We start from the raw sequence: 24,067 nt of genomic DNA, 5'->3' as shown, positions 1-24,067 counted from the left end.
CGGTGGTTGCAGCTCATCTGCAGAGATCAGGGTTGCCAGTCTTCCCCTATCTCGATGACTGGCTGTTAAAGACAAGCTCGCCCCAGGCTCTTGTCTCCCACCTCCAGACTACAGCGGACCTTCTGTACTCGCTGGGTCTTACTATCAGTGTGCCGAAGTCACATCTGAATCCCTCTCAGATGCTCCCTTTCATCTGAGCTGTTCTGGACACAATGCAGTTTTAGGCTTATCCTCCCAAACAGCGAGTCCAGGATATTCAGGCTATGATACTGATGTTTCAGCCTCTATCTAGGGTTTCAGTGAGACAGACTCTGGGGCTGCTGGGCCTCATGGCCTCCTGCATCCTGCTAGTGACATGTCTGCTGGCATATGCAGGCTCTGCATTTGGACCTTAAGTTCCAGTGGGCACAGCATCAAGGGAATCTCTCCAACTCAGTCTAGAGCTTGGAGGGAACTGTGCAAGATATGCAGTTGTGGGTAACACCCTGTGATTGTATCAGAGGATGACCCCTCTTCCTTCCCCAAACAGATCTGCCAAAAGTGACTCATCACTCCTGAGATGGGTGGCCATCTGGGAGAGTTGGAGATTAGAGGACTCTGGTCTGCAGAATCCAGACTCCATTTCAACATGCTGGCGCTCCGTGCAGTCCAAATGGCATTGAATGCCTTTCTACCCTTCATCAAGGGAAGGCTGGTGCAGGGGTTCAACGACAACGCCACCACGACATGGTATTGCAACAAACAGGGTGGGGTTGTAGACTTTGTCAAGAGGCCCTACAGCTCTGTACCTGGCTGTAACATCAGGGCATATCCCTGGTGATTCACCACCTAGCAGGCTCTCTGAACACTAGGGCAGACAAACTCAGCTGTCAGTTCCTAGTGGATCACGAATGAAGTCTCCACCGTGGGGAGAGCCTTGCTTGTTTCTGTTTACCTCTGACGAAAACATGCATTGTCAGCAGTTTTGTGTGCTGGAGTTTCCAAGACTGCTCTCGCTTGGAGACCCTTTTCATCTCGAGTGTAGCTCAGGCCTCCTATACGCCTTTCTGCCTATACCACTCATGCCCAGCATTCTCAAGAAGATCAGGAACGACAGGGTCAACGTTATTCTTGTGGCTCCAGACTGTGCATTGAGAGTCTAGTATCCCTAGAAGCTGAGCATGTCCATTAATCCTCCATTCAGACTGCCCCTTCAGGAGGATCTTCTGTCTCAGCAGTAGGGGAGGGTTCTTCACCCTAACCTGTCCACTCTCCGCCTTCTTACGTGGGGATTGAGTGGTGGCATTGGACAGCTTTTGACCTTCCACCTGAAATCTGTAATGTAATCTTGGCAGCCAGGGGTCCCTCCACTGAAACAGTATATGCCTGTCATTGGAAGAAATTTGTGGCATGGTGCACAGACAAGTCTATTGACCCCCTTTCTTCCCCTTTTTCTGAGGTCCTACAGTTCATTCTTTTCTTTGCCCAGTAGGTTTCTGCTTTGGACACTCTTAAGAGATATTTGTCTGCTATTTCAGATTTTTTGTGGTTGCCTGATCAAATTTCCTTGTTTGAATATTCTATTGTACATAGGTTTTTCAACGGTCTTGCTCATTTGTTCTCTCCCTTTCCTTCCATTATGCCCCAGGGGGATCTTAATTTGGTTCTGACTTTCTTGATGTTTTCTCCTTTCGAACCCCTAGAGACTTGTCCTCTCAGGCTTCTCCCATTGAAAACAGCCTTCCTTGTGGCATTTACATCTGCCCGCAGAGTGAGTAAGTAGCAGGCCTCATCTAAATCGCCCTACCTATCTTTATATCCTCACAAAGTGGAGCTTCGCACAAGGGCCTCTTTTCTGCCAAAAGTGGTCAAACCCTTTCGTGCAGGCCAATCCATCACCTTTTTTAAGCACCCCCACACCCTTCTGAGGAAGAGGAGAGACGCCACCATCAGGACCCTAAAAAGAGCGTTGGTGTTCTACCTTGATCGTACAAGAGTTCTGGATGAATGACTAACTCTTTGTAGGGTACGTGAGTGCGAAGAAAGGTTGGGCAGTGCAGAAGCAAACCATCTCCAGATGGGTCGTGCTCTGCATTAAGATCTGCTACGCACTGACCAAAAAGCAACTCCCAAAGGTTTGCATGCTCATTTTACCAGAGGTAAAGCTGGACCACTGCGTTAGCATATGGAGTCCCAATCCTGAACATCTGTCAGGCTGTGACATGGGCATCTCTGCACAAGTTTACCAAACACTACTGTCTGGACAGTCAGGTCCATAGGGACGGGCACTTTGCCCGTTCAGTCCTGCAGGACTTTCTTGTTTGAACTTGGTTCGCCAACCCACCTCTGGTGATGGTTTTGCTTGGGTATCTTTTTCAAAGGTAAGGAATTTGCAGCTAGAAGTCTCCATCATATTAAAAAGTTACTTACCTTCACTAACGCCTTATCTGGTAGAGACTATTTCTAGCTGCAGATTCTTTACCAGCCCACTCATCCTCCTTGCACTGAAAACTGATTTCTAGGGGCAGGGATTCACCTTCAGTGCCTTAATTGTTATACATCAGTAGTCAGTGTTCTTCATGACTCTGAGCTTCTGGTGTGGAAAATCGTAAAAAGAAGTCAGCGTGCCTGGTGGCAGCTATATAGGGACCGAAACATCATTTCCAGCGCAACTGATGACAAACACGGAGCCGATCAATGCCACCTGTCAGCGATTAGAGGTACTGCTCCCTAAATTTTTCCAGAGCTAGTCTGATGCCTCTGGAGAATTCAAAGGTATGTAATCTGCAGCTAAATATAGTCTCTGCCAGATAAGGTGTATCCCAAGGTAAGGAAATTGTCCTTCCATCACTGTTATTTGTAACATAAGCACCTATTCTCTTTTGCACTAGCGAGCAACTTCTGTTGTTTAAACTAAACAATAATATATTTAATAGTATAAATAAATGGGCAGTAGCAGAGAGACCATAATTTATAATGACGTTTATTTTGGAATCCAACCATTTTTTCAGGCATAAAATCTTGAGCAAATTAACGAAGAACCCACCGTTTACAAAGAATACTGATACCCCATTGTGCAATGAAGCTTTAGTCGATCAGCTGTGGAATCTTATGAATTCAGGTTAGAGTTCTTCTAGTTTTTTCCTTTTTTTTTTGTTGGGGGGGGGAAGTTTACGGTTTGTTGTGCAAGCATATTAGATTAGTTAATACTTGATGAAAAAGGTCTGTTTTCCCAGATTTCCATCCAATGCATGTACATATTTGGACCATGTTGTCAATGCTCTACACCTGTGGTTCTAAACCTGTGGTCCAGGGACCCTTCGAGGCCATACTAAAAAAAAGCCTACTTTAGGGAGTCTGTGACTGCTTACAAAAGTAAATAACAGATTAAAAAAGAGTGTATAAATAACAAATCAAATGTACAACTGAAAATTGTAAAATGTTTTGTAAATGTGGAGGAATTTGAAATTTAAGGCTATAAATTAAATTAGTATCCTCAAATTGATTCATGGGAGCAGTGCAAGTGCATCAAAAGCTCATTCTTCACTATTAAAATCAAAATGTTTTCTTTTTTTGTATATTTGTGAATTAAATATTGAATTATTGGTGTATTTCTTTGATGAATGCTCTTTTCTGTATTTTCTTGCTGTTCAAATCATCGAAAATCCTGAGCCTGGTGTTCCCGGCTTTCAGTACTGACTCAGTGTAGATCCCCGTAATCCAATAATGATTCAGTTGGGGTCCCCAGGTTCAAGTAATGCTTAATTGGGGGTCCACAGAAGTCAAACTGTTAAGAACCACTGCTCTAGACAGTTTGAGAATATTTAATGAATACAGTAAGTTGTGACCTATTTTTCTGTGCACCCAGTTTGTTGTTCTAAAGATATGGAGGGATTGGGTGAAATGGTGACATATCTCCTGTCTTTTTACGAGATGGTTTGCACAGTGGTATGTATTTGCTACCCTTACGGCTGCAATGGGCTTGTTTTCCAGGTAGTGTCATTCATCTGAGTCCTATGTTGCAAATAGATCAAGATACTGAGATGTGAAAAGGTGGGGAAAGTCTGGGAGTGGAGATGTTTGTCGCGTAAGCCTGTTTCAAGGTAGTGAGGTTTTAGAGATGGAATTGGAAGTTCTGTGAAACACACTGACACCCACCCCATTACTTTTTTCTCTGTTAACAGATTAAATTCCTGAAGCGCTGCACATTGATATGAATAATAACTGCTGTTGGAAAAAAAACAGCATATCTTTGTCCGTAGAACGATTACTGTTGCCCTTTAAAACTAGCCTACTTCTGCTACAGTCTCTTGAAAATGCAGTTAACATCATAGCCTGTTTGCCTTTGCATGTGCCCAATCTACACCACGCTGCTTGTGTCCCCCAATGTGTTTTTGAATGCTTTACAGATAGTCTTATAGCCTGTTTGTTCTATTTTTACAGCACTCTTCTTAGTGCTATGAATGTTTTCAGCTGTTGTAGTTGGGGGTAAGCGGAAACTTAAGTTTCAATGATATCAGCCAGATGTGCGAGTCACAGTGGACTGCCTTCCTAATATCGTAATGCTTTCCTTAATATTGGCACTGTTGTATTTGAGTTGCTGTTTATTTGGTCGAGAACATTGCTTAAATTATGTTTGCATGCAAGAGTCAAATATAGTTAAGTATGATGGATTGTGTTGTTTATTGTTGTAGGCTCATGCATGTTAAAGGCCTGTGTATACATTTAGAGCTATACTGGGAAGGGCATAGAGTGAGGTCTGGGTTCTGCTCGCAAGTGGCATGTACACCATCATTTGTTAGCCTGGACACCAACCCTGTTGCCACAAAACATGCCAGAGTAGATTTTGGAAAACCTAGAGAGGCTACTCAAGCATAAGGCATACCTTTCCAGAGCCCAACTTCAGCTGTAAAGTGAGGAGGAAATTAGTAGGGTAGCAGAACAGGGAATCTGTGCCATTTTATCTGTATGAGGAAAATATCAGTGCTGCTCCTATCACAAGAGTTGTATCCAGCTACACAGCTTGAGACTGCATAGAGCTGCCAAAAAGTCTGTGGCTCGATCCCTAGTAGAGGCCCATCAGGACACTGGATATAAGCAGTCTGGTGAAGAGTATTATTAGCTGTTCATTTGGCAGATTAAATATGGCAGTGGTACTGCACTTTCAGCCTGTAACAAAAGCTGTGCTCAGCAGCCTCCCAATACCCCAGATAGACAACTATACAACTGGGGCCTGGTCAGAAACTGGAGTGTGCTTCAGCCAAGGTGAGGAGGAAGACTAGACTTACACAGATTCAGTTAGGAGGCTTAGCAGTCGTGAGTTGAGGCTAGATTCTGAATGATATGTGGCCTACAAACTGGATGTTTATGAAGTAAGCTGGCGCTCAGGTGGAATAGGTGAGGGGTGGCTGTGCTCCATGGCAGCCCCTGTGTGTTCTATCAATAGGGACAGTGAGTTTCCAATCGGCCAGGGGAAAACTCAGCCAGAGAAATGAGAGCGGTCGGTGTGTTCACTCCAGAGACACAGTACAAGGACACTAGCTTCAACACCTTTCATCCAGCAGGTGGTGAAGGCAGTTGGGATCACCTCCTTGGGTGGATTGTTAAAGATGCTGCTTGGGCCAGCGGGGACCAAGAGCACCTGCAAAGAAAACTAGTAACTGGAAATGAGGTATTAAAGAACTCCTGCACCTGCTTGGGTAAAGGCCATTGAGTCAGGAGAACTGGACAAAGGCCCTCAGTATGACATTGGCGGCAATCCGGCTTACCGCAGCGGTGATGGCCGCCAACATACTGCCACGGTGGCGAAAATCAGTTCGCCATATTATGAGACACGCACACACCATTCCGACAGAATACAGCCACATACACAAATCTGCCAGCCCAAAGGTCAGTGGTAAAGTGGCGGTACGAACACCCATACTGTTCATTCAACGGCAATAAACTATTGGCGGTACTCACCGCTGCGCTCAGAATGGACACCCACATACAAAACAACACTACATTGGCCAATATGAAAAACACACACCTGGCATTTATACACACACCACACATTTATACACACACCACGCCCAACATCACTATAAAACACACACCCACAGTACCCACAACCCTTTACAAACAACAGTTACTGCCAGGAAATTGACGCGAACAGCACAGAGACAACTAGACACACACCACTTACACCATACATCCCTCATGCACCCCACATCACACACCCCACCACATTACTCAACACACTCTCACCAACACACACCACACAACACCCATGTCAAAGGCACCCACTTTTCACTGATGAGGAGTTAAGGGTCATGGTGGAGGAAATTCTCAGGGTAGAGCCACAGCTGTTTGGAGCTCAGGTACAGCAGATATCCATTGCCAGGAAGATGAATCTATGGCGGAGAATCGTGGACTGGGTGAATGCCGTGCGACAGCACCCAAGAACAAGGGATGACGTCAGGAGGAGGTGAAACGACCTACGGGGGAAGGTACGTTCCATAGCAGCAAGGCACCAGCTCGCCATACAGAGGACTGGCGGTGGAGCCCCACCTCCTCCCCCACAGCTCATAGCATGGGAGGAGCAAGTTTTGGCATTACTGCATCCAGAGTGATTTTCTAGAGTAGCCGGAGGACTGGACACTGGTAAGTCAGCATTTACTACTTATCACCCCCTATACCTGCATGCCATCTCACACCCGCACCCTCACTCCCATCACTCCACTCCATCCCACACACTGCACCTACACATATGACTAACCACAATGCCAAACCCTGCAAGCCATACCAATGCATGGACACATCTCCCAACCCTGCATGGACACCCATAACGAAAGCATGCACAGCATAGGGAAACTAACACTCACACAGTATATCACAATATATAAGCAAAAGTTAGCAGGGCAACAACAATGATGGGGGGAAGCCAGGGATGTACAATAGGTCACAGACATGAAGCATAATACATCACTTAAATCCCCACAGGTGCCCCAGCCAATGTCAGCGGAGAGGAGGTGCCACGACAAACCAGTCCCCCAACAGAAGATGTCCCCAGTGATGACAGTAACTCTGGACTTCAGGATCTGGGCCAACAACCTGGCCCATCAGGGACCACTGGACAGTCAGTCACCCAAGCCCACTCACAGTCCACCACAGAGCCTCCCCCATCAGTATCCAACACCACAGCACCCACCCAGTGTACCCACACCTCTTTCCCCAGGTCACGTCAATCAGTAGTGTGCCCACCTGTACAGGGACCCCAGGCCACACCTCGCACCCAAGACAAGCAGAGACCTGGGGTGAGTGGCAGTGGACACACCGTTCAGGGGACAGAGGCACAGGCCAACAGGGACACTGGGAGGACTGCTGTGCGCCTGGGGAGGACAGGTCCAGGGAACCGACTCTCCAAGAGGATCAGGGAGGACTTTCAGGCCATTAACACCATCTTGATCTCCATAGTAGGGGCGCTGGCAGACATGGCCAACATCATGAGGGAGGCAACAGCACAGCAGCGGGCCCCTTTCACTAGCCAGTCCATTGACCAGCTCTCCACCTCCGCTGCAGCTAGTGGCCAGGAGGCCCTGCCACAGGACCCACAGGCCACCAGCACCCCTCCCCATGCAGAAGATGAACCACCCGCAAACATTCCCTGCAAACCAGACAGAAGCCAGGGGCACTTGCCAAGACCACCGCCAAGAAATGAGAGTCTCCTGGAAGGAGAATTTAATGCCATAAAATTTGCATAATGCCATAGCCACACGGAATACACCAATAGTCAGAGGAATGATCAGTTTCTCTGTCTCACCTCTGTGTCTTTGGAAGTATTAACGGATAACTGATGTTCTGTTGTCTTCATCCTCACTATCCTCAGGGTCTACTGCTGCCACAGGGGCATCTCCAGTCTCTTCCTCCTGCAGAAAGGGTACATGCCATCTGAGGGCCAGGTTGTGCATGATGCAGCATGCCACTACTATCTGGCAGACCTTCCTGGGTGAGTAGCACAGGGATCCACCTGTCAGATGGAGGCACTTGAACCTGGCCTTCAGGAGGCCGAAGGTCCGCTCGATGATCCTTCTGGTTCTCCCATGTGCCTCATTATAACGTTCCTCTGCCCCTGTCCTGGCATTTCTCACAGGGGTCAGCAGCCACGATGGGTTTGGGTAGCCAGTATTGAGGGATAACATTTAGCCTCACACAATGCAATAGGGATGACACCTGAAGGCATATACTAACATACAGTGGGTGGAGACCAAGGCTCACCTATTAGCCACACCCTGTGCCTCTGTAGTTGGGCCATCACATTTAGGATGCTACTATAGAACGAAGGCATCATGCACCGACCCAGGACACTTAGCATTGACGTGGGAGATGTACCAGTCCACCAGGCACACTATCTGCACATTCAGTGAGTGGAAACTCTTCCGAATCCTAAACACCTGTTCATTCTGGTGGGGGGAACTAATGCAATATGTGTTCTGTCAATCGCACCAATAATATTGGGGCTATGTCCCATTGCATAGAATCCGGCCTTCACTGTGGCCAACTGGGGATGGCCTCCCAAGGAGGAAGGGGTGCCCGTAGGAACCTGACCCCCCTGATGTCCCACATACTGGCAGTGGCCTACCCAGAGCTGGATGGGCGCTTGAGGTAATCACAGCAGCCACAAGGGGGTGAGTACAGTGGGCATTATTACAAAATTTGGCAGGTGGCATGGGATCTGGGTAGTGGATGTGAGTTAGTGGGTGCCCCTAAGGCCAGGCCAGACATAGCAGCGTGAGCCAACTCTAGGGTAATGGGTGTATTGCAATGCAGGTAACCTAGCTTGTTAGCATTCCATGTCAGTCAGGGCTTTGTGGGTCCCAGGAGGGGTGCAGTTGGCGGTGTTTGGTCCTCATCTTGCCATCGCATCTAGCCAAATCACTGGCAGTGCAGTGCATAGTGCTCAAGCCTGATCCCTGTGTGTGACGGTGCTGTGTATGCCAACTGTGGTGTTGGTGCAGTAATTGGCCCAGTGTTTCATTTTTCTGCCCCCCCCACCCCCCCCTTTTTTCTTCTGTCATCCTGTCCATGTGTGCATTAGCATCATCTGACGGAGGAATAGGGGCTCTGGTGACAGAGGGAGCTGCATCCCACAGAACCCAGGAGGCAGAGTCCATCGATGCCAAGGGAACCAGTGGGACGGAGGGCAAGGGAAGCCTCACGGCAGAGACAGGAGGTGACAACACAGACTCAGATACCTCCTCCATTGGAAGCTCCCTGGTGGTGGCAGACACCTCTGTGACCAGCCAGCTGCAGGTACAGCTGCCCCCCTTCCCCCCCGTGCCAGCACTGCCCTCCCAGTAGCCCCTCAGCGATTTGCCCGTGCCCGCTCACCCAGGAGGGTGGGCATCTCCTTCGTCCCAGGCACTTCACGCCCTGCCCCAGTGAGCCCCGCTGCCCTGAGTGAGGAGGCTATTGACCTCCTGAGATCCATCTCTGTATGGCAGTCAACCATTGTGGGAGCCATCCAGGGGCTGGCATTTCAGATGCAGCAATGCAGTGTATTCCTGGAGGGTATCCATGGTGGATTGGACGCCCAACAGAGATCAATTCAGGCTCTGGCCTCCTCTCTCACAGCAGCCATTGTCCCTGTTCCTACTGTCCCCCCTCCAACTTCCACTGCCCAGACCCATTCTCCTCAACCCCTGCCCATCCCATGCACACATATAAACGAGCATGCACACAAGACAACACCTAAGAGTGTCACAGGCAAACCCAAGCACCACACTTCATCACACAAGCACTCACTCAAACAACATACATTTGCAGACACAACCACATCCACTGCCTCCACTGTCTCCTTCTCCGCCTCCCTCACAGTCATGTCCACACCCTCCTAAAGGACACAAATGCAAGCACTCACAAACCCAACAGCCATCCACCTCACATCAGCATACTTCCCATGCACCTGCACCTAAATCCCACAGACATACACCTCCTTAAACCACCCCCTCCAACTTCCACTTCCATCCCTCCTCCCGTCCCTAAGAAGCTTTTCCTTGTCCAACTTGACCTCTTCCCTCCCTCTAGACCCCCCCCCACCCTGTCCTGCCAGCAAGAGCAGGGAGTTAAACAGTCCACGCGGACATTGGTGGCACCACCTAGTCGTGGTGGCAAGTCAGTAAAGGATCCCACTCCACCAGCCAAGAAGGTGAAGGATCCCACACCTCTTGCCATGAAGGGGAAGGAGCCTGCATCTCATGCCTTGAAGGGGAAGAAGCCCTTGATTCCTGCCCGGAAGGCTAATGAACACACACAACCTGCCAGGAAGGGTAAAGATCCCACGCCTCATGCCATGAAGGGGAAGAAGCCCTCGACTCCAGCAGAGGCTGTCCGGGTGACACCTCCACCACCACCAGTGGTCACGGGGCTCCCACAGCCAGCTGAGGAAGTGCATCCCTCGCCACCAGCAGAGGCTGCGCAGGCGGCACCTCCAACTGCCACCACAGTTCAGCCCTCACCTCCAGACGACACAGTGCAGCCATCACCACCAGGGGAAGCCATGTAGGCCACCTTACAGGGGCTGCTGTACGAGGGCCCCCCTCCAAGAGCAGTAGGCATGTTCCTCACTCCAGAGACTGTGGCCTTGCACTCCCCAGCACAGAGAAATTGGCATGGAGCCCCCTCCAGAACCAGTGGGAAAGTCACCCACCTGAGAGACAGTGGCCTTGCACTCCCCATGACAGAGATGTGGGCATGGAGTCCCCTCCAGAACCAGTGGGCTTGTTCCTGTATTCGGCTGAGGTGCCCCCGCATCCCTCATCCCCCTGAGGTGCCTGCCCACTTGCAAACTGATGCCCCTGCAGAGTTCTATCCGGATGAAGTCAGGATTCGAGTTGGGCTTTGGACTGTGGCCATGTGACCCTTAGTACATTGGACTGAACAGTGGCCCTTTGTGTACATTTGTGCATATCTGTTTCACGTACTATTGGATTCGTTATTAGGTGTTTATATCAATACATTCTCATTAGTGCATTCTTGTTGTCCTTGCATTAATCTGCCATGTATTGCGTGCCATTGTTTTTCATGTGCAGCTGGTTGTGTGTATGGTGTGTGTGTGTGTGTGTCACTCTCGTTTTCCTCCTTCCCTTGTGTGCTAGGCGTCTGTACTCACCGTTGTCGTCTTCGTCAGCATTGGTGTTCCAGGTGGAGCATGACGTAGATGAGTATCAGGAAGACTTAGAGTTCCGGTTCCATGGTGGCATTGTTCTTCCCTGTGTCTCCGATGGTGAGTCCTTTCTCTTCTGTGATGCGTTTCTGCCAGGCAAACGTGGCAGATTGATGTGTCAAAATATGGTGGGCGGTACTTTGTCTTCCGCCTGGGTGTTGACGGCTACCGCCGTGGTGAGTGTTGTTTCCGCCATGGCGGTTGGTGTGGTACATTGGCTGTCTATGGGAGTTATCACCGCCATGGTCATAATTTGGCAGTAATTACCGCTAGCCTGTTGGCAGTATTACCGCCACTTTATCACTCACCACCAGGGACATAATGAGGGCCTAAATCTAAGGAAACCCAGTGGGGTGTGTTGCCTGTGAAGGCACTTGGTGCAGAGAGCAAACTGTAAATGCCATGGTTAAATTTGTTGCCCAAACGAATCTCAGCCCAGAAAGGGCCCCTAGAGGAACACTGAGGTGCTCAGGTTTCACTATCTTGTTATGTGGCTTGAGGAGACAAGTGACTGATTGAACAAGAAAAGCAGGCAAACAATGCATGTATTGCCACTTATCTAAAGATCATTTTGTCCGATATTTCCTGAGAGCCTGTATCAAAAATGTGGCATCTTTTTTGGCTCATCAGCGCATCTCTTTATTCTGAAGGCAAAGCAGCAGTCATTAGACAATAACAAATCCATTGTCATAGTTATGTGCTATCTATTCTATTATCCTAAGGAAGGCCTATTTAAAGTCATACTGTGAGCGCTTTGCCAAGATGGCTGCTGCGATGGTCAAGCTTTAGAGAGCTCTGCGGCCAACCCGATGCACTCCGCCAAATATTCTGCCCATTCCTGGCTGCCACAGACCTAGCCTGGTTGTACCACATGCTTCCTGGATCGGGGAGCCAATCTGTGGAGGCTGCGGAGGGGAAGCCATCCCCTCCTGACATTAGAGCCTGGTGCCATGTGGTGGACTGCAGTGGCTGGGAGACGCGTTGTTGGGACAGAGCTGCCCATGACAGGATATCATAGAGACCGAGATGGTTGGGTGTGGGGCGACCCTCGGAGAAGGCAGTGACTGACCTGGACTGAGCATTGCCGCGCTGCAGTGGCTGCTGCGTCGGTCTGGGCTCACTTCTTCAGCCGTCTCTAGCTTTGATGGTGCAGTTGACAATTCGGCCCGGAGCGAGAAGGCCAAAGCCAAAGAGGGTAATCGTTATTGGAGTGCAATTGCTGCACATACCACATCTGGTGAGTAGGCCCCTTTGCGAGCTCCAAGACATTAAGCGAATCTACGCTGGGAATAAGCTGCCCTGCCATGTTGAACACTACTGATAATGGGCAGCTCAGCACAATGCGATAGATCCTGCAAATATAATGTGTCTAATTGAGGGCCTGACATCCTGCCCTAGCAGGTTCCCTCGTGCACTGTGGCATGCCCGCTGCCTAAAACCACCCTGATCTGCCCTGTTGGAGGAATGCAGTCCTGGATGGGATTGAGAAATTGAAAGCCAAAGTGGTCCCTGTTCTGAATAGCCTGGGTCTTATTCCGTTTCCCTCCCGCCCTGTTGGATTGAGGGCCAATGGACACCACTGGCCCAGACACCCAAAGTGCCGGACACCACCATGGCCCATATATTCACCTAAGACTTTCTCTGATACATGGGACGACGGACGCCAGCTAGGTTCCTGCTTGGGTGACTGGTCCCTTGCGTCCTCCAGGCCCCCCATTTTGTTTTGAATAGACTGCTGGGGAATGTGTCTGCCCCCCCTCTCCTGGGTCAGGCAACTGGCAGTACAGAGGGGGCCTTTTTGCAGTCCTGCAGTTGTGACTCTGGTTACCCTCTTTACCTCTCCTCCAGCTGGGCCAGACCTTATAATGGGAACAGACAGATAACAGAAGGGGTCCCAGCAGACGAAGATGGATCAGTTCACAGCCCCGGGGTTGACATTAAGGGGAGGGGCCCCTGATGGCAACCTGGTTGGATACCCAACGGCAATTGAAGCATCCAGCACTGCGGTCCAAGCTAAGATGGACACCTTCTCACTAGATTTTGGCCTTCTGAGGTCAGACCTCTGTAGGGTATCACTGATATCGCTGTCAACCGAACATGTAGCTGACCTACAGGGGGAAGTCTCCACATTGAAGAAGGCACTATCTGGTCTCACCGCCCAAATAATAGAGCTGGAATGCCACTCAGAGGACGCAGAGGGCCACTCCAGGAGATACAGTCTACATTTTGTAGGCTTCCCGGAGGGGGCTGAGGGCCATGACAGTGAAATGTTTTTGGAATGGTGGATTAGGGAGACCCTCCCGGTGGCAACCCTATTTTCGGTGATTGTTGTTGAGAGAGAGACCACCGTGCCCTTGTCCCAGAGCCACCTGAGGGGGCACCTCAGCGCACAGTGATCATAAAACTGTTAAATTACAGAGATAGAGACACTATCCTTCAAGCGATCTATCAAACAGGAGATTCCACATATAAGAACCATGTAATTCGAATAATACCGGAGTACACCAACCAAGTGCAACAACTGCGGATGACATTTGGGGGAGTAAAGCAGAAACTCAGAACAATGGGCATTTACTACATTCTCCTCTATCCGGACAGATTGAAAGTGCTCAATGCTCACGCCACACATTTAGTTTTACTAGCCCCGAGGAAGTATGGGACTAGTTGGAAATACACAGGACTGACAGTATACCTGCTCAATCTCTCCAGGACACCGGAAACCAATCTTCTGAAGCCTCATCGACTGGGTCCAGCTCACAGGAGAGACCGGCGAGGAGGAACGGCCTCCCTATCCTCCCAGAGGCTGGAGGTCCTAGAAGATGGCACCCTCGACTTGGGAAGACTGCGATCTGAGTGTGAGGAGGCAAGGGTGCTGATGGAGGCTGTGACCTGTTCTAACTCAGGCAGCAGCATACAGGTTGCTGTGGGGGACACTCCAGCAGCGGATGAATCCTGAAAACTTAAATAAGTGTCACACGCCATTACAGACTACACCCACTCTGGGCTTGGGGTGGGGGAGGGGAATCTCTCTCTTTCTTCCACTACAATGTCAGATACACAGATTAGACCTCCTTGCCTTACTAGAGGAACTCTCAGATCCATTTAAGGACAGTGTTGCGGGTGGTATGCCGGGGATGGATGTGTACTGAATGGGTGAGCACCCCTCCCCCACAGCGACCCATGGCCTTGGCAGATGACGCATGGTGGAGAGTGCTAAGCTACTGAGCAACTGAAATTAACTGCGTGGCCAATTTAGAGTACTGAGTGATGTGTGTCAGCCGTGTATGAGTGACCTGAGGTTGGGAATCTCGGTGGGGCCTAGCTATATGTGACGGAGGCCAACACCCCCACCCCTCCACGCTGGTACTTATTAATTGGGGTGACTGGGAAAAGATTAGTTTAGGCTGTATGAGATTGAATGCTAAGGGACGACTGTTGCATGAGTAAGTAGATGAAAAATTAACATGGTTTGTTCCTGTACCGTTGATAATTTTCTTATTTAGGACTGTAAACTGAAACTGTATGGGTTCTTGTTATATTGTGGGGTGGAAAGGGAGGTAGTATTCAATGTTTGGGAATGCACTTGTTGATTCTTTTGTGTTTACCCGGTGAGTGGCTTCCAGTTATGTTTTTTGTTTATACGTATGGCAGTGGCAGTGGCAGTGGAGGAGAATTTTCAGACGGGAGCCAACGGGAGAGATGGAGGGTATGCCACTCAATGAGGACCTCATATAAATGTATAATATGGAATAAAAGGGGCTGAACTCCTATGTCAAATATTATAGAGTACAGGCCTACCTTCGCCGACACGGAGTTCAGGTGGCGATGCTCCAAGAAACGCAGAAAATGAGGTGCACAAATTACAACTGTATTCTGCCACATATTCAGCATGCGCTGGAGGGTTGTTCTTATTTGGGTTGCACCACAAGTCCCATTTCCGGATCAGGCCGATGCCAATGGCAGGTACCTACTGGTACACAGCCTACTGGATGGTACGGAAATATGCCTCCTGAATGTATATGCCCCCAATATAGACAATGGTGATTTCTTACTAGACCTAGAGGAAGATTCAATTCCATATATAGGCAGTCACCTAATGTGGACTGGTGATTTTAATTGTGTTCTAGATGGTAGTGGTAGATAGACACCGCCCCAGGATTACACACCAAACCATATATGACAAGTGCTCTACGTACAGCGATGGACCACTTACGCTGCATCGACATGTGGTGGGCGATGCATCCATGGAGGCAAGACTACACCTGTCACTGCACCCCACGGGACATTTAGTCACCTGGACAAATTCCTGCTATCAGCAGAAATGGCACTGAGGATTACAGATGTCCAGACCATGGACGGATTTCTCTCGGACCATGCCCTGGTGATGGTGGAATGGGGACTGGGTGGGGTGTGACCGCGAGTTCCTTTGTGGCAGCTGCGACCAGAGACCCTTAGAGATACGCTATTCCAGGTGACAACTCCGTTTTTTTACCCTAATTGGTTGTCCACGGGGAGAGGGGACTGGAATGGAATGCCTTAAAGTGGTCGCCTGCGGGGAACGCATCTCTGGAGTTAGGGGCACACGATGATGGGTGGTAAAGGATCTCATTTATGCAGAGGAAACTCTGGCGAAACTAAAGCAGGCACACACTGGGCTAGACGAGTACAATGACTCCCTGACACAGGCTCATCGCTGAGTCTGAGACATCTGGGGAAAAACTGGACTGCCTGACCATTCTCGAATACTGTCCATTATTGCATCGCGAGGGGGATAAATGTGGGAGGCTGCTGGCATGGCTGCCGCAGCAGGAACAAAACCCACCCACTTATTCTGTCATTGCGATGCCCTGACGGATCGATAGTGACCACTAAGGCCGGGATTAATACACTGCTGCACAACCATTTGGCGGGCATCTATTGTGCCGACTCCAACATATCTCAGACAGCGCTGCAGGAATTTCTGACAGACTTAGACCTCCCACACTTCTCTGAGGCACAGAGCAAAGGTCTCTATGAAGACCCTCAGCTGGAGAAACTCCAGGAGGTGATCTGGTCTATGGCCTGTTGCAGGGCAACCATACGCGGACCTCTCACTGCCTCACCTAATAGAAACTTATGAAGAATCCAGACACGTGGGCCTCCTGCCGCACTCCATGCCAGAAGCCCAGATAGTGATGCTTCCAAAACCACTAAAGATCCGGAAGAACCTAGCTCGCACAGACCTCTATCTGTGCTCAGGGTGGATGCCAAAATATTAGCTAAGGTCATCTCAATGCGACTAGGATGCATTATGACCCATCTTGTGCACAAGGACCAATGTGGTTTCATGCCAGGTAGAGGGACACACATGAATCTGCTCAGACTCTGTCCCATACTCCACTCGGCATCAGGCATGGGGGCTCGGGCAGCAGTGATTGCACTCGATATAAAAAAAAAAAACTTTGACACTCTGGGGTGGGAGTACCTATGGGTCGTTTGGAGAGGATGGGACTGGGCCCAGTAATTATTTCATGAGTCCGACTATTCTATGCCCACCCGATGGCAACGCACCATGGTTTCCGAACTCCTATCTTTTGCAAGAGCAAGGAGACAGGGCTGCCATCTGTCTCCACTTCTTTTTGCTTTTGCTGTAGAGCCCCTCGTGCACAGATTGTAGGCGACATGGCCGGTTGGGGTGCTGATGTAGATGACCTTACACAGGTAGTCTCCCTGTATGCGGATGATATGCTAATTTATATTGGCCACCCAGAACAAGCAGTACCTGCATTGATGGAAATCATGTCAGCATTTGGTGAGATCTACAGCCTGCGCCTCAACCAGCGGAAATTGGTTCTGGTCTCCCTGGCGAGCTTGATGGAGACCGATGCCTCTGATCTGCCGCAGATGGGACTTTACTGCGAGCACAACCATTGTCGCTATTTGGGCATACAAGTGGTGCATACTGATTTTGATAGCTATACTTTAAATCTGGGAGCTGTGCTCACACACCTTGAGGCCTCAATTCAATTTTGGAACAGACTCCCACATGGAAGGGGCAGCGCTAAGTAGAATGGTACTCCTCTCTTGCTGCCTTTGTGATATGGGCAGGCCACAGAGCAGGGTGAAATTAGACATGCCCAAATTAGATATGGAGTTCGGAGGTCTGGGCATAACAGACCCACAGATGTACTTTTTCGCGGGAATCTTGCAATATGCCACTCGATGGTGTACAGAAGGCCGGGCAGGAGAAAAAACCTCAGGCAAACTGGGACATTGTAGCAGATCTCCTCAAATACTTGGAGAGGGAGTGGAATACCGATCGATGCCCCTTTATAGTACACCAGGTTAGTGAAGTTTGGAAACGGGCGGTCACACTAGTGCTTCGAAGAGCCCCCTATCCGCAGACACTAACGTGGTTGTCAGGGTTTAAGCAGATACAGGCAGTGATGGATCGATTACACTGGTGCACTGGGGGTTGCTCCACAGCTGGAGACCTATACCTTAATGGGTTTTTTTCTCAGCGCAGATGAGGCCCGGGACTGGTTTCAGCTGCCACCAGACCGATTCCTCCAGTATGCCAACATCTCTTGCACGGTTCGCGCGATGTGGCCCGCCTTTCCCAGGGAGCGAGAGGAATCACTACAGCTTCAATTAGACCCTGGCTTCACTAGTGCGATGATCTCCCGAATAAACAAAGGACTGAAACTGGATCGCAGAGTTGACTTGGCACCTAGTCGGGACAGGTTGGGGTTGCCTTCCTCTCCCCCTCACAGACGCCCAGTGGCGTCGGGCGTTTAAACTTTTCCACTTTCATTACCTACACCGCGCACCCCTCACTCCCCAGAGACTTACAAAATATTTATTACCTAACACGACCGTCTGGGTGCCCTAAATGCGGAGTCTTGACGTGGGAATGCGCAAGATTAAAAGATTACTGGACTGATGCTGTGAACGTGCTACATGAAGTTACAGGTGTACAGATAGAAACCTCACAAATGAGGTATAAATTTGCTCTGTTATGTTTGTAGCTGGCAAAACTGTTTCACAATCCACTGGACCCACGACCCCCCCCCCCCCACACTTCCGCCCCCCTATATTGAAAAAGTACATGAGTGGTGAATAGCCGAGAGGGTACTTAAACTGATCCGCACTGATGAAAACGCAGAACGTGATCTAGAGGTGTGGAGTGTGAAGCTAGATAGTCTGGAGTCGAGGGAACCCCAGCTAGCCGCACTCACAGGACACTCGCCAAATGCGGACACTGGGGGGACCCGAGCATGGATGGGAGAGTCACCTCGCCTGCTGGAAGCATGCATGGGGGATTAGCGTAGATGGAGCCTTATGCCAATGCACAGGATCGGTCTAGCATGACAAATTAGAGAAGAAGAACACTAGGGGCGACTGGTAAAGCATGCCCCATCAAAGCTTCCCACACACAGCATGCCTGACGCACCATATACCTATCACGGGTGGCCCTGCCCCCCCTGTTTCCCCCACCGTCAGCGGCCAGAAGGGGAATGAAGAAACTGCAGTCCCCCGGAGACGTAAGAGTGACAACACCGAATAAATTCCCTCCCTCTTTCTCGAGGCAGAGATGCATTTATGGTAGTAGCCAACACCCCGTCTTTGACCAGTGCCTACACCCCTCTCCCCGTATAAACTGATTCTAGATGTACACTGTTTATCCGCCTGCTGCCAAATTTATCTAAGTTGATTGTTATTGTTTTAATTCCCTGGTTGAAAATCATTGGTCTCCAAGCAAGGGGCATTGATCCTATTGGTATTAATCTGCAATTACTGTGTCATTAACCTTGTGAATTGATATGACATCATTTAATAAAGACAAGTTAAAAAAAATAGTCATACTGTAGGTCGAAACATCAACAAATTAGTACTTGGACCCTCATAGGTAGTACTTGGTCACTCATAGGTAGGGAAGGCCATATCCCTGAACTCATGTATGTCTAGGCTCTGGATTAATTTCTCTATGTAACTATTGTATATGATTCTTTGTGCACTTTTCACATTTTGCACTATTTGACTTGCACTGCGCCTTCACAAGCACCACCTATTACCAAATGCGTATGTATGTTTTTTTTGTGTCCAAAATATATGTTTTTTACTACCACAGTGTATTTTTCATTTGTTTCATTAGCACTCGTTGAGGTTCCAAAAGATAAGATTGCATTCTGAGGAATCCGAACTAACATTTTATACTACTACATTCATACTCACTGTAGTAATACTATCCCCTCGTTTATTTTGGATAAGGGATGTCACTAAGTGTCCTTAAGGTACCAACAACTGCCTTGAACTGCACTCGTAGTTTCTAATGCTGCCTGCTGGCCTACAGTGGGTGACAAGCTTTAATGAGGCCATGCTCCTAATATGATATAGCCCATCCTTTTTGGCAGGCATTTATAGCTCATGGAATCTTCAGGTCGTACAAAAAATCTCTTGGTGACTCCTTCCTTGACGCTGATCAACCCTGTACAGAACTGCTGCATAGGTGCTTTGGTGCATGGTGTAGGAACGTAGAATCGTTCTGCATGGTTGCCCCCATTTTTTTGCCTGGTGTCAGTATGTTTGGACTGTAGTACACTGGGATCCTGCTAACCAGGACCCCAGAGATAGTGCTGTTTACACACAATTGCCATACTGGTTTCCCCTGTAAGTTCCTAGTTTATGGTATTTCGGTACACAGGGCATGAGTACACCAGGGGTCCTCCAGGGACTGCAGCACGTATTATGCTGCCCATGGGGGCCCATGCAAACTGTGACTACAGGCCTGCCATTGCAGCCTGTGTGAAATGGTGCATGCTTCTTTCATCCCAGACATAAGGTTTCCTTTATGTTGCGGTCACTGCACTTCTGACCCTATAAGACACCCCTAAAGTAGGGGCTTCAGCCTAAGGGCAGGGTGCATGGTTCTAAGTGTGAGGGTACCCCTGGATTAGCAAAGGTGCCCCTACAAACTCCAGACTCCATTTACTGGGCTTTGTAAGTGTGGGGAAGCCATTTTAAGATATGTCGTGGACACTGGTCATCACGAGATGTCCAACTACATAATGACTTCACCAAACCTGTCATGTTTGGTATCATACATATTGGAATCTTGCAGCTACACCAGTTTCAGTGTTAGCAGCGTGATACCATGTACTTTGGAGGGTTCCTTAGAGAATCCACCATATCTGCCTGTACAGCCTTCCAGGGTCTGCATGTGATCCATTGCTGCTGCCGAAAACCGTAGACATTGTTCTGCCCTCCTGTTGCTGAGCTTAACTCGGGCAGGGAAAGGCAGAACAAAGGATTTCCTGTAGAGGAAAGGTGTTACCACTTCTTCTTTAGAAAAAGGTGTCTCTGGGCTAGGGTGGGGTTGCTACTGAGCGCCAACAGACTGCTTTGAAGGGCACATTTGGTGCCCTCCTTGCAAACCAGTTTTCTCCAGTGCAGGAGCCCCCTGCTCCCACTCTGACGTGAAACCACACAAAGGACAGGGGAGTGACCACCCGCCTGTCCTGCTCCTCCCCTAGGGAGGTGCCCAGAGCTCTGCCAGCTGATCACTTGATTCTTTCATCTTGGAAACTAGGGGTCACTGCAGATGTCCAACACCCTTCCTGGGTTACTTAAGGGCTCCCCTGAGGGTAGGTCTCTACATTCATCTTCGAATCGTCTGCAAGATTCTTCAGGACACTTCAGCAACATGGACACTGAATTCTGCTGCTGGACTTTAACGGGACCAAAGATAAGACTTTATCCGGTAGGAGGGTTCCTACCACAACTTTGTCCCCGGACATTGCAAGGACTCTGCAACTTCCGTGGCCATCATCCTCCACAGTCACGACAACTCTTTCTGCACGTAGGGCAGCAAGAAGGAATCTCCCCTGGAGTGAAGGAGTCACTCCCCTGCAAACGCAGGCACCTCAACGTCGATGACCGGTTTGTAGATCCTGCTGCCCCATGGACTCTTTAAGGCTCTGCAACAAAGGTGGTGGTTCTGTGGCTCTCCAGAAGTATGACCTCTCTTCCTTACAACTGAGAAGTCAGTGGTCCCTCGTTGGAGCAGCTGGAACAGAACCCCTGTGCACCACATCTGTCTGCCATTGCCATGGTTTGCTGGCTCTTCCATCCGAAGGCCTCCTAGCTCCAAAAAGCACCAGCCTCCAGCATCACTCAGCCCCAAGACCGACATCCTCCCTGCAACTGCTGCAACGTGGGCATCCATTTTCTTTGTGCTACAGTGAAGTATCCACACATCAGTTTAGCAGAGTATCAAAATAAGTAACTAGGGCCACGCAATAATTGAGTTCTGAATAGGCGAGTTAAATACGCCAGTTTGGAGCATCACATTTCAATCATGTTTAAAGGGGGAGCACAGCCACTTTTATTGGTTGGCAGGGGTAAAGTGCACTGAGTTCTAAGCAAATATAGGGTCAACCAAAAGGCAAAAAATTTGGGGCATAATCTAATCTGCCACCAATAATTGCTGCCGTGATAGTTTTCATTGCTCCATATGAGAGATTGAGATTGTTTCCTCACTGACCGAAGAATGAAGACCCCTTTCAAAACCACACTATTAATTTGTGTTTTCAGGGATACCTGCCATTCCATTATAATTTCTACATTTTTCACAGTAGTTTTAGGTGTAGGGAGCGGGCCTAATTCACAAGACCAGTAATGGTTGGTCCAAAATCTAGGATTACCATTGAAGACTACAATTGTAGTCTTCCATGCATTTAGCTTAAATAAACTGGCCTTCATCTACCCATAAATAAAGTTCTTGAAACAGTAATTGGGGCATACTCTGGTCCGCCAAGTAAAGTAAAATCTGGAAGTCTACATAACTGAAAATGTAACAACCTTTTTTAATCATCTACTTTATCAATAGTTGCATGTAGATGTTAGCTAAACGAGGTGAAAGGGCAGGTCCTTGAGGGACTCCACAATCAATTTTGACTTCAGATGCTTTGAATTGCATTAGATATACTGCTTGTTGTTTTTTTGTTGTTAAGGAAAGCACTTAATCGTTTATGAGCAGTTTATAAGACACCCACAGCTTTTGCACAATGAAGCAGAATGCCATGATCAGTCATATCGAAAGCTGCAAATAGATTCCTCATGTGGTCAATTACGGACACTAAAATTGTTTCAGTATTATGCTTTGGTCGAAAAACTACTTGTTGAGGGTCCAGGAACATCAAAGTTTGCAGAAAGGTACATAGTGCCTGAGCTACATGGGATTGCAAACTTTGTGTGCAATAAGGCAGCAACAAAATAGGCCTATGTTTTTTGGGTAACTGCAGCTCATCATTCACTTTTTTCAGCAGAGGAACAACTTTGTGTTTTTTTTTTTTAAAACACCCAGGACCACTCCTGTCTGCAAAGAGATATTATGACTGGGTCTATAATGTCAGGAGCTATACTTTGCATAATTCTAGGAGGACACGGGTCATTGGGGGAAGTAGATTTAATTTGTGCATTAACCTCAATAGGGTGCTATTCCTCAAACAAGTGACATTATGAAGGGCAGTTTCCACATTCGCTTTTTCTTCAAGTTCTATCCAGTCTACCCCTTGGCTGTCTCTGATAGCATCTTTAATCAAACAGATCTTCTTTTTCCATAAAAAGTGAATTAGGCTCATTACAGTGAGCTTGTGAGGCCACTACTGGTTGGCTAACTCTTTCTGTTGACGAGGGGTTCCAGGTCTCAGGCAGTGAACAATTGTAAGAGCTCACTGTGTGAGATTGGTGTTGTATACTAGAGTGGACCATTCTCTTATCAGTAGTTCTCTTTGAGCAATGTCAGCGAGTGCAAACCTGATGAATATCACTATTTCAGATCACGACCTCATAGACCTGGAGGTTGACTTCTCTGCTTCCTGGTCACCAGGTAGAAAATGAACACTAACCCATCTGGCGAGTAGTGGCAGATGTCGCTCAATGTATAAAACCGTTCATAACCAAAATGACATAAGGTATTAACAGAAGCTTGCTCAGAGGCCAATTTATTGCAGAATTATACATCTTAAATGAAATGAGGGCATCAGTCAAAACATGAATGGGCTTTAGAACCATTTATAGAGAAAGTCAATTCACGTTGTCTCAAAAGAATTGAAGAAAGGTCCTAGGGGTGGGTCACACTTTAATACCTTGAAACTGTTAAGGGCAGATTTCCCCATGTTTCAAATGAAGCATTGGTTTTATGAAGTGGGAAATATGGTGTGAAAGCTGTTGAACAAATGTAGAACTTTTTTTTTTTAAATCTGTTTTTATTTTTCCAAATCCTAATGAGACCAGGCCGTTGATAACATAAACAAGTCAAGATAGATCAATTCCACATTCGGTCGTCACAAGTGCTAAGAGGGAGAGTGTGTTTCCCCATCCCCCACTGCCATATTGCAACTCACAGAGCAGGCGTCCTCCTCATCAGCAAACCATTCTAGAAGTGCACCCCAAGCAGCCACATCAGTAAGCGCCCTATCATCGCTACGTGTTATGGGCATGCGCTGCTCCTCCGCCGCTCCCACTCCAGCAGATCCCGCAGCCAGTCAGAAATCACAGGGGTCCGCATGCTCATCCAGCCAATTGCTACACTACGCTTGGCCAGTACTAACACTAACTGTACCATCCTGTAGACAACCCCTTTACCCTGCCGCCTGCGCACCACACCCAGGAGACACAACAACGGAGTGGCCTCCAATTCAAGCTCAGTATCCTCAGTGATCACCACCGTCACCTCCTGCCAGAACACATGTACAGCTCTACAGGACCATGCCATATGCAGGAATGAAGCAACAAGCTCACCACATCGAGGACAACAGGCCCCTATACCTGGGTCTATTTTATTTAGTTTCCTGGGAGTGATATATGTCCTGTGCAAAAAGTTGAAATGCAGCAATTTAAACC

The 24,067-nt window shown here is 48.6% G+C and overlaps 1 protein-coding gene across 2 annotated transcripts in view; it reads left to right on the top strand.

The window, feature by feature from the left end:
- The window catches only part of TAF2 (TATA-box binding protein associated factor 2), a 663,535-nt gene that overhangs the window by 533,932 nt on the left and 105,536 nt on the right, over positions 1-24,067 (top strand). For both annotated transcript variants that reach the window (XM_069220673.1, XM_069220672.1), the window contains exon 22: positions 2,991-3,100. In XM_069220673.1, coding sequence (XP_069076774.1) covers positions 2,991-3,100 — 110 coding nt within the window. The remainder of the gene's footprint in view (positions 1-2,990; positions 3,101-24,067) is intronic.

The sequence above is a fragment of the Pleurodeles waltl genome, chromosome 2_2 (assembly GCF_031143425.1).
Source record: "Pleurodeles waltl isolate 20211129_DDA chromosome 2_2, aPleWal1.hap1.20221129, whole genome shotgun sequence".
Classification (NCBI taxonomy): domain Eukaryota; kingdom Metazoa; phylum Chordata; class Amphibia; order Caudata; family Salamandridae; genus Pleurodeles; species Pleurodeles waltl.
The sequence above is the reverse complement of the archived record's forward strand: the minus strand, read 5'-3'. Positions and strand labels throughout refer to the sequence as shown.